The sequence below is a fragment of the Triticum aestivum genome, chromosome 3A (genome assembly GCF_018294505.1).
Source record: "Triticum aestivum cultivar Chinese Spring chromosome 3A, IWGSC CS RefSeq v2.1, whole genome shotgun sequence".
NCBI classification, from domain to species: Eukaryota; Viridiplantae; Streptophyta; class Magnoliopsida; order Poales; family Poaceae; genus Triticum; species Triticum aestivum.
Window position 1 is genome coordinate 16,114,098 of NC_057800.1, and position 16,187 is coordinate 16,130,284.

General features: G+C 49.1%; 2 protein-coding genes and 1 pseudogene across 2 annotated transcripts; 2 read left to right on the plus strand and 1 right to left on the minus strand.

The window, feature by feature from the left end:
- Window positions 1-1,134: 1,134 nt before the first annotated feature.
- Window positions 1,135-2,367, minus strand: LOC123057583 (E3 ubiquitin-protein ligase SINA-like 10). Its single transcript, XM_044480526.1, has 2 exons — window positions 1,940-2,367; window positions 1,135-1,821 (listed from the first exon to the last, which is right to left on the minus strand). The coding sequence occupies exons 1-2, from the start codon at window positions 2,336-2,338 to the stop codon at window positions 1,477-1,479; spliced, it is 744 nt and encodes a 247-aa protein (XP_044336461.1). The 5' UTR covers window positions 2,339-2,367; the 3' UTR covers window positions 1,135-1,476.
- Window positions 2,368-5,878: 3,511 nt separating this feature from the next.
- Window positions 5,879-9,932, plus strand: LOC123057584 (probable ubiquitin-conjugating enzyme E2 23; annotated as a pseudogene).
- Window positions 9,933-12,706: 2,774 nt separating this feature from the next.
- LOC123056619 (uncharacterized) lies at window positions 12,707-13,270 on the plus strand. Its single transcript, XM_044479959.1, has 2 exons — window positions 12,707-12,724; window positions 12,812-13,270. Exons 1-2 carry the CDS (start codon window positions 12,707-12,709, stop codon window positions 13,268-13,270), a joined length of 477 nt encoding a protein of 158 aa, XP_044335894.1.
- The last annotated feature ends 2,917 nt before the right edge of the window (window positions 13,271-16,187 follow it).

A 16,187-nucleotide genomic window follows, 5' to 3' on the forward strand; every position in this document is an offset into this window, starting at 1 on the left:
ACAGGAAAAACAAAGACTATTGCTATTATATTGCAGTTACTTCTAAAGAAAAAAAAAGGAATACACTTACCTGTGCTCCAACCAATGTGACGGTCGTACAATTGGCTTCTCGTGTTATGGAACTAATTGAGCATCGACATGTAAAAGACAATCAGTGTTTTCCTCAGTGATATTGTCCTATTTGGTAGCAAGAGCAGAATGATTATTGACAAGGGTCACAAATACATTTGGATGACCGCATGAAGAGATTTGAGATGAGATACTTTAAGAGTAACGGGTCATTGAAAAGGATTCTTCTTGTGTGCTGGCTAAACAATTTACTGAGTGCTATACAAAAATATAGCCGCGCCTGCTACAAAATTAATTATTTTATGGACAAGATGGAAGCTTTTAAAGAATTTGCTGACAAATTATCAAAAGATCTTCCGTGTCGGCTGCGGGTGTTGTCTGCCAAAAATAGCCAAGACAATTCCAGCACAGGAAAATGATAGGGTTTTCTAACATCTCGACACAACAAAGACTCCAGGCTGCATATGGAAGCTGACAATGAAGACGAAGCCTCTCTCTACAATAGCCTTCTTTTTCTTGTCGTTTGCTTATCGTTTTGGTTATGTAATAAGAATTTGATACTGCGATGGTCCTTTAGTGTCTGTGGATATCGGGACTGTAAGTTTAGCCTTGGTCGTCTTCAGGTTAGTGTCCACCTAGCGTCTGTGCTGGGGTAAAGACCTGTTTTGTGTGAGTTGCTGGGAGGGAGGGAGGTAGCGCTAGCCATGTCTAGCAGTTCCCTCATGCTTGTGTAGTTCTCTTAAGACACGGTGGTTTCTTTACATGAAAATCAGAGAGAGAGAGAGAGAGAGAGAGGAGAGAGAGAAAGAGAGAGAGAGAGAGAGAGAGAGAGAGAGAGAGAGAGAGAGAGAGAGAGAGAGCACTCTTTTTCAAAAAAGAAGAAGAAAAATATCAAAACACACAGACTGGTACAAGCTTGGGGCTATCCATTAAGGGAAATTTAGAAAAATCTTGTGCTTGATTCAGTCATTTAGATGGTGGTTCCTAACAGAAGATGAACAAGAGTTTAAACTTTTGTATGATGACAAGGCGAACAAGAGCTTTCGTGCATCTCTATTCTAGAGAGATCTTGTTTAGATTAAGTCCGTGCGGGCAGCCTCCAGATGCACACATTGACGAGGTGCCGGTGCCGCCCGGGCTCCGGCACGGTGACAAAGATCCTATTCCCGTCGTCCATCCCTCGCCGCAGTGAGGAGCTCCACACGGGCGCCTGCATCCGCCACGCCGCGCCCGGTGGCTTCACCTCGTACGAGAACTCCGCCTCCGCCGCTGCCGCGTTGTCAGGCCGCATGCGGATCACGGACATCGACGTGCTGTCGTCGTCAGCGTGCGCTCTCCGCACGCGGCTGAGGTCAAGGTGGAACAGCTCGCCGTCGTCGGCGCGGAGGAGGGCATGACGGTGCGGGTTCACGTCCACCAAGACCTCCTCGCCGTAGGTGAGGTGGTGGAGGCGCCACGCGTGGCGTCCGGTGAGGTGCTCCTCGAGCGCGTCAGGATGGGAACGGGGACGAAGGCGCGTTTGCAGACCGGGCAGAAGCAGGGCTCGTACCGGCAGGAGCGCTCGTGGTCCTCCACGCCGAGCCGCGGCAGGGACGCGGCGCAGCCGTGCTCGCGGTTGGGGCATGCGAAGCGGACGGACCGGATCATCGTGGCGACGGCGCGGCTGCGGGTGTACTCCTTGGAGCCGCAGCGGATGCACGGCATGCGGTCCAAATCGTGGCAACGGTGGCAGGTCAGGTGCCCGTCGCCGCACTGCGACATGAAACCATATGATCAGGAGTTCAGGACATGAAAAATCAAGAAAATGAGTACGTACGTAGTAGATGAATTGGTTGTTGTTAGGTTAGGCTCGGTGGATGAAGGTACGTACCTCGTAGACGGGAGAGGAGAGAAGGCCGTGGCACAAGGCGCAGTTGAAGAGGTCGTCGTAGTTGTCGATCCGCACGGTGAACTCGTTGTCAGCGGCGGCACGATGGCTCCGGCTCCTGCTTGGGCTTCTGCTACGGCTGTGTCTCGGACTCCGGCTCCTGCTCCTGCTCCGGTAGCTTCTTCGCGAACGCCGACGGCTGTTGCTGCTACGGCCGCTGCTACTATCGCTACTGCTACTGCTGCTACGGCTGATGCTGGAACTGCTGCTACGGCCGCTGCTACTGCTGCTCCGACGATGTGGTTCTTCCTCGTCTTCGCTGACATCGCTCCGCCACCGACGGCGGTGGCGCCTCGGCGATCGGGCGCGCCTCATCGCCGGGTAGTCGCTGTCGCTGCTCATCTACCGTAAAATCCGTCTGTAACTTTTCTTCGCGATTGATCAATCTGGGACTTGGTCTCATCGGCACAATCGATTTTATAAGCAGATCCTTAGAGATAGGTCGGTCGATTGATCGGATCCGATCTGGTTTCTTCAAAATTTCTTAAACTATTTTGTCTTCGGGTCGGACTCATCCTTTGGGTGGGCGTTCAGTTCTTCCTTTACTATACGGGAAAATCCATGATTTCTGTACACCGGGAGGCAAGTACTAATAAATAAGAAAGATTCTTGTCGTCTTCTTCAGACAACGTGGTTAGGGCATCTCGTTCGTGATGCACGATGGCCAGATTTGCTGTCAGGTACTTCATATTTATTTAAACGCTCAACACTGACAGCGGCGGCTCCAGAGCATTGGTCCCTAGAGGCTGGATTTTATCGTGTGCAACCAAAAAGACTAGTAAGGTTTGTCGTAACAGTGCTGACAAACCTTACTAGTCTTTCTGGTTGCGCATGATAATTAAAAGATAATGTGCTAGATTTTATTTTTTGTATTTTTGAGTAAACATGACTGAAAAGAAAAGTGTGTATAAAAGTTGGTAGACTGTATGGAGGCTGTTAGGATGATCAAAGAAGGACATAGGAACAAGTCCAAGTATGCTTTCATCATTAGAGGGATAATTAGTAGTATGGGAAAAAGAAGTTCTTGCATTCCTCATACTCGTCGAAGCTGTAATAATGTTAGTAATGTCTTGGCTAATTTTGATAGGGTGTACTGCCAGACTATGGTTTGGCTAGGCTCTGGATCAAATGAGGCCATGAAACTTGTAGAACGAGATTGTAACATTTAAACTCTGAGTAATGCAAGAATTTATTCACAAAAAAAATACATAAAAATGTGGTGAGTAACATAATCATTTGAAAAAATTTCACATTGACATATTTCATGCTCATGCCGAACATATTAGATGTGTTGATTTTATATAGGCAGTACCTACGATTTCCATAGACAGAGGGATGCCCTCTAGATCTTATGGCTAATAGTCTGTTTGTAGGTCGAGATTCTTTCTGCACCATCAAAAATTAAGTGTGAACACAAAGATTCAAGCGTGATGACAACTGTCATATGTAGGGCCCATTTTATTTCTCCTATAAATATTTGCAACAATACACTACAAGCATTTTCCACTTTCTGTCAATGCGGCAGTTTACTTACAAGATTGAATCCAACTAACGCACACCCCTCCCTCTATTGGCTACCAATCTAATCTGGGCAAAAGTAAACAAGCATCCGAAGAGAAATTTGCATTCATAAACCAAACATAAAGGCATCCATAAATCTAAACATTAAGCACATGATCAAGCTCAGAGCTAGGAACTAAATCAGATTAATCATAATTATGTAGCGCATCTCATATGTCTATTGTCTACTAATTATTTTTATACATTTGAAAAACAACTCTTGGCCGACACCATGGATTCGCTTCCTCTCTACTTGTCGGCTGCAAATCCTAGTGCCTTGATTGTGTGTGTGTGTGTGTGTGTGTGTGTGTGTGTGTGTGTGTGTGTGAGAGAGAGAGAGAGAGAGAGAGAGAGAGAGAGAGAGAGAGAGAGAGAGAGAGAGAGAGATTGGGGGAGGGAGCTCCGTCAGCTACGTCCAGACTAACGAACTTGAGGAGGATCGAAGCAAGACAAACTCAAAAAAGAAGCGCCACCATCTGCCCGAGCGTTGTGCCTGCAAGGACTAAAAAGCCCTAATCTATAAACTACTAATCGGAGCAGAGGCACCGGGATTCACCTCCCCGCCACCAACCGCTGAAGCGGCAGACGAATCCACGACTCGTCGGTGAAGTCTGGAGGAGAGAGTTTGTCCTAGCAATCTAAGGTCAGGGGAAGAAACTATTAAGATGGGTTCTGCATCTCCCGAAAGAGTGTACTTCGCTCTCTCCATCTACCTTGCCATGGGACGGCGCTGCACGTCGCATGAGGCGGTGGGAATTTTCGATCGGGTGATGAGGAGAGACGAACGCATGCGAGACGCCTATGATCTGTCAATTCTGAAAAAGAAAAGAAAATGTATTGCTATTGTAGAAGGAACAGAAACCGCCGAGCGAAGCCTGGCCGGCTGGGCGGCGGCGAGGCTTCTCCCCATCCTTTTCCTCTTGGCTGGCGCGGGACAACAAGATCGAGAGGAGCGTCGGGCGAACGTGGGGTTCGGCGGCACGACAAGCGGGTCTCCCGGCGTCGTCGTGCGCGGTGCGGTGGTGGCGGCCTGCGTGTCGCGAGGTGGTGGCTGCGTTGGGCATGCTTGGTGGTCGCGGGTGCCGCCGGATCCAGATCAGATCCATCTGGATCCTGTCTTCGGACTCCGTCGGCCACCGCGGGGTGGTGATGGTCATCACTGGCCACGTCGGACCGCTGGTTTCGGCGTCTGGAGATCTACAACGGGTTCTTCTCGATCCTCATGGCGGGTCGAGCTCAATGGCTCTTGCATCTTCGTAGGTTTTGGATCGTGGCTCGTTGCCGGATCTGAAGCAGACAGAGGTTTGGTGGCATAGGATGGGGACCGGAGGAAACTTTGGTCGGCTAGGCCGACCCGGCATCGGCGACGTCACTCGATGCTGTTACCCTCCGTGGAGGCAAAGCCGAGGTCTCTCCTATCCACCTCCGAACCCCTCCCGGACGAAAGTCCAAAATTCAGTGTGGATTGGGCGGCGGCGGCGTCCTGCGCGTCGTATCTTCCATGAAGGCGCCGTCTTGGGAAGACCTGCTGTTCGGGGGAGAGATGCTATGGATGGTGGGCTCCGAGTACCTCCAGTAGTGGCGACGGTGTGGAGGTTGCCAGGTGGTGCGGCGTTGTATCTACCGCATAGATGACGATGGGTTTTGGCGGCATGGTGCAGCTGCATATCGACGACGGATGCGGCTGGATGGACGAGCGCAGGGCGGTGGAGCTGTCTGGCGCCATGGTGGCGTCGACGGCAGCGAGACCGAGCAAGCTAGATACAACAGTATAACACTGAAGATGGATTGGTGGCAGGTGGATGCGGCGGCCTCATATCCGGCAGACGTCCTGGTTGAGGAGTGCACCGGACTGGTGGGTACCCCATACCCGGCAGGCGTCCTGGTTGGGACCTCATGTCTTAGATGTTAGATTTGGATACAAGGTCTGTTTGGTATTAGGCCCATACTATCAGCGCCCCTTCATCAACTGGTTAGGAGTAGTGACAAATGTTGCCTATACGGTGGCTTTAGTATTATTACTGTTGGATGACTTTGTAAGGTCTTGTGTAAACTACTAATAAAATGGATGCATCCACCGTCCAGATGCAGAGGCCAGGGATCCTTCTCCTAAAAAAACAAAACCTCATCCGTATAAGGCTAGAACTCAGGAGCATTTTTTTTTGTATATATACAGTTTCCGTCGTGTGCGATCGATCTGTTCGAATTAATTAAGCAGGCCGTGGTACTTGTCCGAGTAGTATAGGAATTCTAATACGATCCGTACGTGGTATATAGCATAAGGCCGCCAGCTTCTGGTACGTACGTACGTGCTCTCGCCGGAAAAGTCGGTTACGATGGACGTCGTCCCCGCGGCGGCATCTCGCAATCTTTACCTGCTCGACCTCGTGAGTTCCGGCCCGAAGCTCATCCATCGTGGCCTCGTTCTCCCGGACGGCGAGGTGGACAACATCTACCTCCCTGTCGACACGTTCCAGCTCTTACGAATCGATGACACTGTCGTGTATAAGAACATCGGCGACATCACGGTGGTTGACAGGAGCCACCTGTACCCCGGACAGGTGGTCGGGTCGGCCTCCGACATGGGCGGCCAAATCGGCGTCGTCACCGGCGTCAACACCATGCTCAACCTGGCCAAGCTCGACAACAAAGGCCTGCCAATCAAGGTCATCAGGGGAGTGTCCCCATCTAGCCTGCGGCGCATCAGGAGCCTCAACCTTGGCGACTTTGTCGTGTCCGGGCCGTGGCTCGGCCGCGTCGTGGAGGTGTCGATCGACATCGATGTATTGTTCGATGACGGAGCCGTCTGCAGGGTCACCGATGCGGAGTCCAAGAACCTGGTGGCGGTGTGTGAGAACCGCCACACCAGGCGTCGCTGCCAAATGAACAGCATATTCCACCAGGGGCAGTCCGTCGGCGGGCCGGAAGCTTGTTCAATCTTCAAGGCGGCACGGTGGCTTAATGGCTATTGGCATCCTGAACAAGACCTAGGAACCATCATGAAGCTGGAGACGTCTGGCGTCCTCGTCTACTGGGTTGCATCAATGCATTGTGGCACTGACAAGGAGCTACTGGAGGCATCCGCTCCTCCGGCCTACCAGAAACCAGATGATCTAACATTCTTCTGTGCCTCGTACAACTGCTGCTGGGGGCTTGCTGACCGCTGTTTTTTTTCTTGAAACTAGTTCCAACGAAGGGGGTGGAGCTTGCTCTCCTGATCAACATGATGATGATAATGATGGTGATGATGATGATGAGGATGAGGAGGAGGAATATAACACATGCTCAGAGGACAATCAAGAAGAGTGTGAAGCATCAACCTCTCAGGTGCTACCTCCCACGAAGCAGAAAGATGCGAGGTTTTATCGGAAGCAGCTAAGGAAGCTTGTCTTTGAGGGCCATAGACGGGCGCCACGGTCACAAGTCATGAGACATGTGGAGGTGGAGTTTCCCATGCTCGTCGCCAACACGCGCACCACCGTAGACGTGGTATGGCAAGACGGCACACGGCAACAAGGCATACCTTCAGCGACCATCGTCCCCTTTGGGATCTGGAATGAGCAAGAGTTCTTTCCCGGACAACATGTTGTCGCCAACGTTCTTCCTGTTAATGCCGCCGTTGACGCTACTGCTGACGTGACAATTACTAGTGTCAACAACGACATTGCCGCATCTGGAACTGGACCAGCGGAGCGTGTCGGCATCGTCAAGAGCATGCAACACGAGGACCAGACGGTTTGTGTATCATGGTTCAAGACGCCAGGGCATCCCGATGAGGCTATGGAGGTCGAGTGCGATGATACCGTCAGTGCTTATGACCTAAGATTGGACTCTAATCACTTTGCTTACTATGGTGATATTGTCATTCGTATCATACCATCGGTACCAACAGATGACGGTGAAAGTGCACCCTTGTTACAGGGAAACAAGAAGAAAAATGCCGTTCCCGCCGATCTTTCATGGGTGGGGCGGGTAGTTGAACTTCCTAATGGGCACGTCCAAGTCAATTGGGGTGATGGTAGCATGTCAACGGTACGTGGGTAGTTTCTAGTACCTTTCTTAGATCTACAACTATGTTACATTCTCTACTAAACTCATTAGTTGTTGTTGATTTGTTTGGGCGAGCTGCAGGTATCGCCTCATGAGATCGTTGTCATCAAAGATGAGCACTACATGGAGCTATGGCTTGAAATGTGTGACTGGGTAGAGGACAATGGCATCGATGAAGCACCCGAAGAACCGGTTGCTGCCAACACGGTATATATCTATCTTTGTAAACATTATCCACTTGGGGACTATTTTGGTTTCTCCTGGTAGGCACCAAATTAAGTACTATTTATACCATGATAGATGATTATATGGATGGATTCACCTCAACTGATGTGCCTATATGTGTTTTTACCCGAAACTGTAGGAATTTCTTCCCACAGTTATTTTTGTACCTCAAATGATGTGGCTATATGTGTTATCTGATTTTAGGACATTGATCTTCAGAATCTAGATAACTATGTCGAAAGTGTCAGCCCGACAATGTCAAGGACAAGACTTTTAGGTTTGTCATTCCGGTCTTTGCTTCAATTGACCAGCGACATGGTGGCTCGAGGTAAAGGATACTTGATGAACTGGCGGTCATCGTCGTCGTCGTTGCCAAGCTCAGAGTTACCCACGCCCGCAAACGATGATAGTATCGGTGGTGCTGCAGTGGAGACCAGCGATGCTGCTGTAGATGTGAGCAGCCACGGTTTTGACGGTGGGCCGAAGGCTGCAGGTGCTACCTGTTGCTTCGATAAATCGTTGTGCTTTCCACGTTTCGATGTACTGTAGATCAGCCCTCTGGATCACCACTACCTTGACACTACGGACCAGGTAATTATATATGTTAGAAAATGACGAGGAACGTAGGTAATTATTAAGGTTAGAGTAAGGAAGGTTTACATGCACAATATGATTAGTCTAACGCTGGAATCGATTTTACGGCATTTGTTTTTTAGTGCAAAACTAAACTCCCTGACTTAAAATTAGTAAATGACCACACAACATGTTGCAAGTCATTACAAAACGTATTTTACTAAAGTATAACTTTAATCAACACTCTTTTTTTCAAGAAAATGCAGGGCGCTAGTCGTGCGAAGAGTTGGGCTAAAGCAGTGCAAAAGGAATGGAAAATTCTGGAGAACGACTTACCAGGTATGTGAGTGTAGCTCAAAATATACGGTCCATATGCATGGATACAAATGAATAGCCACTTATTTAATTGCAGAAACCATTTACGTGCGAGCGTTCGAGGACCGCATGGATCTGCTCCGGGTGGTGATGATGGGCGCAAGCGGGACACCGTATCATGACGGCCTCTTCTTCTTCGATCTGCAGCTACCTCCTTCGTACCCGGATGCCCCACCACAAGTGTATTACCACTCCTTCGGCCTACGCCTCAATCCAAACCTCTACGAGTCTGGTACAGTGTGCCTCAGCCTGCTAAACACATTCGGTGGCGAGGGCACCGAGGTCTGGTCCTCGACGGAGTCAAGCCTCCTCCAAGTCGTTGTCTCCATCCAGGGCCTTGTCTTCAATGACAAACCATACTACAATGAGACTGGCTACGAGACAATGGTCGACAAACCGGAGGGTCGCCGCAATGCGCTGCCCTACAGTGAGAATGCTTACCTGCTCACCCTCCGGACCATGCTACACCTTTTACGTCGGCCACCTCGGGGATTTGAGGAATTCGTTAAGGAACACTTCCGCCATCGGGGAAGGTTTGTGCTCGGGGCATGCAATGCGTGGCTGCAGGGAAATATTGTCGACAATGCTCATGCCACTGAAGTGAGTAGGAAGCAGCCGTGCTCGGCTGGGTTAAGGCTTGCACTCACCAAGGTAGTGCCAAGCCTCGTGGCAGCCTTCACAGAGATCCGAGCCAAGGGGTGCGAAGAGTACCAGTAGTTGTGAATCAAATTGCCATGTCCTCTCAGCAACGCACTAGACAGACGAGTTCTGGTTGGCTCTTTTCATTATTTGTTCCTTTTACCGGCTGCATAATTGTGCCTGACCGACCAAGCCAGTTTCCATCTCACACAAGCTGCTAAGCTTGCAGGCATGTGCAGTGTAAAGGCGAGCAATTTCTGCATATATTGATTGTCTCTGCAGAAGAACTTTTTTGGCCTCTACGGTTCTACCAAAAGGATTTGAAGCAAACGCTCGTTGCAATATAGATGATGCTTCTGTATTTATGAAATACTATTACTAATTTTCTTCAACTTTTGCCTGAAACTGTACGTGCAAATAACAAAATATTATGCAGATTCCTTAAAAAACTGCACGTACTTTTGCCTGTCATGGTTGGGACCGCAGGGATGGCCCCCCTCTCGTTGTGCCAAGGTCTAGGGGGAACCGTCGGCCCAACAGCCATCTGATCGGTCAAGACTGAGTCATCGGTGCAGTACTCGAGCCAACTCTCTTCGGCACCTAGCTCGCCTGTGTAGCTCCTTAAATAATAAGGCGGACGCTAGCCATCGATCCATCATCTGATCCCCGGAAACAGACTCAAAATGTTGCATGTTGCTTGCTCATTGTTTTTCTATTTTCCTTTTTACAATCAACACTATACTTCTCCTGGTCGTGGAATTAATTCATTTGCTCTTCTGTACTGCGGGTTAATTAGAGATGATGCCAGGGTGTTTCATGCAAAAGTGCAGGCAACGACCGGTCCAGCCCCATGGCTGCCACTTGTCGAGCTGTAATAGGCCGGGGACTAAATCATCACGTATAATGCAAGTTGGGGTATGGTGGAGTTGCATTTTACAAGTTTGAAACTAAAACATCACATTCTACACAAGTTAGGGTACCTCGGGTGCTTTTATCTCTTGCTCTATTTTTTTAGTACTAACACTGGTGGAAAAAGGGCCTTTGGTCGCGGTTCGCAACTGCCATTAGTCGCGGTTGCGCAACCGCGACCGAACGGGCGCGACTAAAGGCCCCCCCTTTAGTCGCGGTTGCTTAAGAACCGCGACTAAAGGCCCGTCCACGTGGGCGCCAGGTGGCCGTCGGGGCGGAGGACCTTTAGTCGCGGTTCTTGTGGCTAACCGCGACTAAAGGCCGCCACAGGTTTTTGAAAAAAAAAATTGAATTTTTTTTTTCAAATTTCTGAATTATTTTAACCTCTAGTCTCTAATCACCACCCCTCATCACTTCTCAATTTATTCTTTTATCACCCCTCATCATTCCAAATCATCTAACTTCCCAACCGGTCACTCATCCCTCTCACTACTCCAGCCCAAGCACGCTTAACTTCCGGGTTCTATTCTCCCACGCTCCAAGTCTGCACTTGTTGTTTTCCTGACAATAATAAGATGTCAATCCTATTAACCTTCAGGAATTTTGCTTGAGCATGAAGTGACACATTTCACTGTTTGAGTTTGAAACTATTATTTTAAAAAACAATAATTATTTAGTAACACTAATATTTCTTGAATAATTAGTTTGACCATTGTTTGACCACAGTTTGACCACAGTTGACCACAGTTTGACCAGATTTGACCAAAATTGAAATAATTAAAATAATTATTTAGTAACACTAATATTCTAGAATAATTAGTTTGACCATTGTTTGACCATAGTTTGCCCACTGTTTGAATATTTTTCAATTTTTTCCACTCTAGATCTTACAAGCCCCGTAACTTTTTTTCTATTAGGTTTTTGAGGATTTTGAAAATGCTTAACGGGGTTCCCCCGGTTAAATTTGGATGTAACTTTTCGAGTAGATGATTTTTCATATAAAAAACTTTTTCATCCGAGTTAGTATGCAAAAGTTATGCCCATTTTTACAAATTTCAGAGAGATTTTGCAAATAAAGTCAAAATTCACATTTGCAAATTTTCCCAACAACTAGACCACATATCACATGAGAAACTTATTTTCTTTTATTTTTTTGACATTTCCATTATTTTCTTTTATTTTTTTTAAAACTGAAAAGGCGATCCCAGGGGGGGGGGGGGGTTAGAGTTTGAAAACGGGACCTTTAGTACCGGTTCGTGGCACGAACCGGGACTAAAGGTCTCAACCCCATTAGTTCCGGTTCGTGCCACAAACCGGGACTAAAAGGGAGGAGCTTTAGTCGCGGTTGGCCTGGCCAACCGCGACTAAAGGCCTTTGGGCACCTTTAGTTGCGGTTGGCCTGGCCAACCGCGACTAAAGCCCGCGAGCGCCCTGGGCCCAGGCATTTGGTCGCGGTTCATCTGCCGAACCGCGACTAAAGACTTCATTAGTCGCGGTTCCTACAGTTTCGCGACTAATGGGGCTGGACGGAAGCCTCTTTTTCTATCAGTGTAATATGTCACGAATTTTGCTATGCTTATGTTTGTTCATCTGCAAAGGGAGGTGTTGGTATGGTAAAGTGGGGAAATATGCTTCCCTTCCACAGCTATATAATCACTTCCAAAAGTCATAATTTTTGTCAGCGTGTACATTTCTAGAACTTAAGAGGGTAGACTGTGAAGGAAATAAGTTTTAATTGAATCATTAGATGGAAAACACTGTTTGGTGTAAAGCTACCATTTAAGACGGTTTTGTTCTTAAAGTAGATCATAACCATGTTATAACAAAAGTGAAGCTATAGGGTGTCGTTCATGCTTATTGTTCTACATTTGTCCGCTGTTAATTTATCAGGCTGCATATTATAACAAAAGTGACGCTATAGGGTATCAGCAATGCATGAAAACAAATATAGAACCACCACAATGATCGAAATTGTACAACATATCACTTTGATCAACAAGGTGCGCCAATACCAGACTCTTCTAAGATAAAGGCTCCATGTAATACAACTATGTTCGGTAGGCTTCGACAAATTTACAAAGAATTTGGAATGCGTTTGGTTGCCCGCATCTACCCCAACTAGGCCCGCATGGGAAAAGTTTGGCCCGTTTGGTTGGCTGGATCACAAACAAATGTTGGGCCGCACGGAACTTAATGCACTCCCAGCGAGGCCTGCTCGAGCGCATGTGGTGGGCCCCAATATAGGAGGGATGTGATTTCTTCTCCTACCTCCACTAAACTGTTCCCTAATCTCCTTTTCTTCGTCCCTTCTGGTTCCATTGAGACAATCGATTCGTAGTTTCATCAACCGTAGAGGCGAGGTGACCTTCCGGGGCGGCCATGACGTCCTGTGTGGCCGTGAGCACTGAAGAGAAGGGGAAGATCAGAGAGGAGTAGAGGAAGAAAAAGCAGGAGAGGGAGAGAGGGGGGGGGGAACGGGAGGAGGGGCGAGTCCTGGTGACGAATGGGGGCGCAATGAAGGGCGGCAAGGTCGACCTGTCCGGGATGCGCTGGCGCATGTGGTCGTGCTTGTCACTTATCCTCCAGCCGTTATCCTTGTCGTCGTCCGCGGCATTCTGGCATGCGCGGTCGATGCCATCAATCAAAGCGCTGGCGGCAGCAGGCGCGCTGCAGCAGTGGTGGGAGTTGAGACTTGGTTGGATCATGACCAGGAAACCCTCCTTCACGCGTGCCCTCGAGATGAGCGTGGACGTGGCCGCCATGCTCGGATGCCACCGCCTCAGCATGCTCCGACACGTCTTCTACAAGGGATGTGTCAATGTGCACCGCCTCCTGGGCCGCGACGGCCTCCTGCTCGAAGGCGTCTTCGTGCAGGACTTCAGGTGCGACTGCATCAACTACGACCAGAACTTCAACAACGGCGACATCGACGCCAGATGCTAGTTGTTGCGCTGTACTGGAAGGAGGCCGCCGCCACGTGGCTCGTCAGGGAGAAGGCGCAGCTCGGACGCGCCCGTGCCGCCGAGGAGGACGCCTCCAGCTCCCGGCGTGAGAACACCGAGTTCGCCGAGCTGCACCGGGCAGTCGACCACGAGAACGACGGCCTACGGCGCGCGCTCAAGCGGGCGGCAGAGGAGACCAGCACAGCTAGTGAGTCGCTCGAGTTCGTGACCAACATTCGTAGACTCCGGCGGGGTGATGACCGCCGCGAGCCGGAATCGCGTCCATTAGCAACATCGCGGAGCTAAGGTCAGCGGCGGTGGCGGTGGCATTGGTCGACGCCAAGTCCGCCATCGCGAGCACACTACCAAGAACTCCACTGTAACTTAGTATGTCATGTGGGTGTTAAACTCTTAATCACGTTGCATGTATACAAGCAAACACCGGTTATTTGCATCTACCAAGCCAATGCACGCAACCAAGCGCCAGACAAAAAAAATGCTCCCCTAATGCAGGCAGCCTATATGCAGGCAACCAAATTAAGTGCAGATGATGTTTTTTCTTACATTAGCTCAACCAGGCCTAGGTGAGACAAGTATGCAAAGTGCTAAAAAAATGATGTAGGTAACCAAACGCATCATCGATACACTTGGTAGCGTTCGACCAACCACACAGTTTAAAGCCTTGATGTAGTAGAACTATTTCTCGTAAACAAGCAAAAATACAAGTATTTGCTTCCGAAGGATATTGCAAAGGAATTACTTTGCCAATCGAACATGACAGATAATGTGTACGATCCTCCCACTCCCGCAAACATCCATATTCCAAGGCAAGTAAGCGTGTCAAGTTTCTCTCTTCCCAATCGGGAATTTTGCGAACACGGTGAAAAATCGATCAAGAACAACGCATAGTAGGACATACAAGAACACCGAATTTTGCCGACATCCGTTGATTTCACTTCATTATACATTTTCTCTTCTTCCTACTGTTTTCGCTTCATCATACATGTTTCATCTCATTATCAATGTTCTCTTATTCTTCTTCTTGTTCATCATGAAAAACTACTCCATCCACAAGACTGTTGAGTCCTGCAAGCTTCTCGGCCATGCATGATACCCTCGTTTACGATCACATCATACTGCAAGCTACAAAAGATCGATGAGACTGTTCTACATTAGAAAGAATCACCATTACACTGAAGTGAAGGACATGAAAAACAGTCAACTGGCAGCGAACTCCGTGCCTGGTGGAAGGTGGATTTTTTGAGCTTATGCACCCGGGCCGCATTATCTTGGCAGTCCGTTCTTTTTCCTGTACCTCGAGATACGTAGCATTAAGCTCCATTAACCAGCGTCATGACCTGACTCGTACAGTGGGTTGGCAGGCTGGTGGATAGGACTGAATGAATAAGTCCCCTAGGTTCTGAGACATCTTGTTTCTTTCTGTCGCCCGAAGATCGATGAATGCTCACGAGACGGGCTCACTGTCTAAATAAAATCTGGCATTGTTCCCTCTACTTTCCCGTGTCAATGCAAGAAAAAAAACATCCAGCTAGCTATCGTAGAAAAATGCATGTGCTTGACATGTGCGAAGCACATCCGGATGTCCCTGGCAAAATATGAGCGTTGGAGCTTCTAGACAACCATATTTGTAAAATCCGGACCCCTATATGTACATAGACACGTCTAGATATACCCGGGGATAATGACTGAGCACACATCCGCGTGGACTTGCGTACCCTAACCATTGTATCCGTGACGTACCGTGCTCGTCTTCGCGTCCATCGTCGTCGTTACCGTGGAGATGTCCGCGTCGACTTGCGTACCCTAACCGTTGTATTCATGGCATACGTACTTGTCTCCGGCTACCGTCCCGATGTTTGCGTCCAGTCGTGTATCCTAAGTGTTGTATTCGTGGCATCACGTGCTCGTCTTCGTGTCTGTTGTTGCTACCGTCCAGACATTCGCGTCGAGTCGCGCACCTTAAATGTTGTATTCATGGTGTCATGCTCGCTTTGACGTCCGTTGTCGCTACCGTGCCGACGTCCATGTTGACTCATGTATTCTAACCATTGTATCCATGGCGTCATGCTCGCCTTAACGTCCGTCGTCGCTACCGTGCCAACGTCCATGTCGACTCGTGTATTTTAGCCGTTGTATCCATGGTGTCCCGTGCTCACCTCCGTATATGTGGTCACTACTGTACCCAGTTTGTGAGATTTCGAACATTCGAACGATGCAACGGACGTTTATCTCACGACGTTGAATGATGAAAAATGTATGAACTATGAAGTCCGAACATTTGTGAATGATTTGAGGCACGGCATTAGAGTTGACCGAATGCTTTGACTTGGTCGAACCCGTGCATCGTTCATGTTTTCAGTGTCTGGGCTTACCAAACCATGTATATTGTACATGAACCGTGACTTTTCATCATGTACTTCGTTCATGTCCTAAAACATGTGCATAGTACTACATGAGTTATGGTCACCAGGCACTGCCAGCGAACCCTCTCCCAGCCGCGTACCCCAAAAGCGGAGTGAAGTTAAAAACCATGTCACGAGCATGTGAAGCTGTGTTGTTGTTGACTTTGTCCATATGCGCATGTCTTTTAGCTGGAGTGCCCAGCTAGACTTCATACACAGTAGCCTACTGGAACTAGGATGATCACAGACCTGTGGCGGGTAATCGTACTGCCGCAACGCCCGTGACCTGTTTTAGCGGCTGACGACGGCACGAATCCCTGCACGTACGGGCGGCCAAGATAACGTGACCGGGGTGCGTAAGCTTCCCAGAATGATTTCGGTGCCTGGTGCGCGGTGAGCCGTATCTTGGGCAGGGCCGGCCCTGGGGGGGGGGCGGGGGGGGGGGGGGGGGGGGGGGCGCCCTGGGCCCCCAGAGTAGGAAGGGCCCCTGATGTG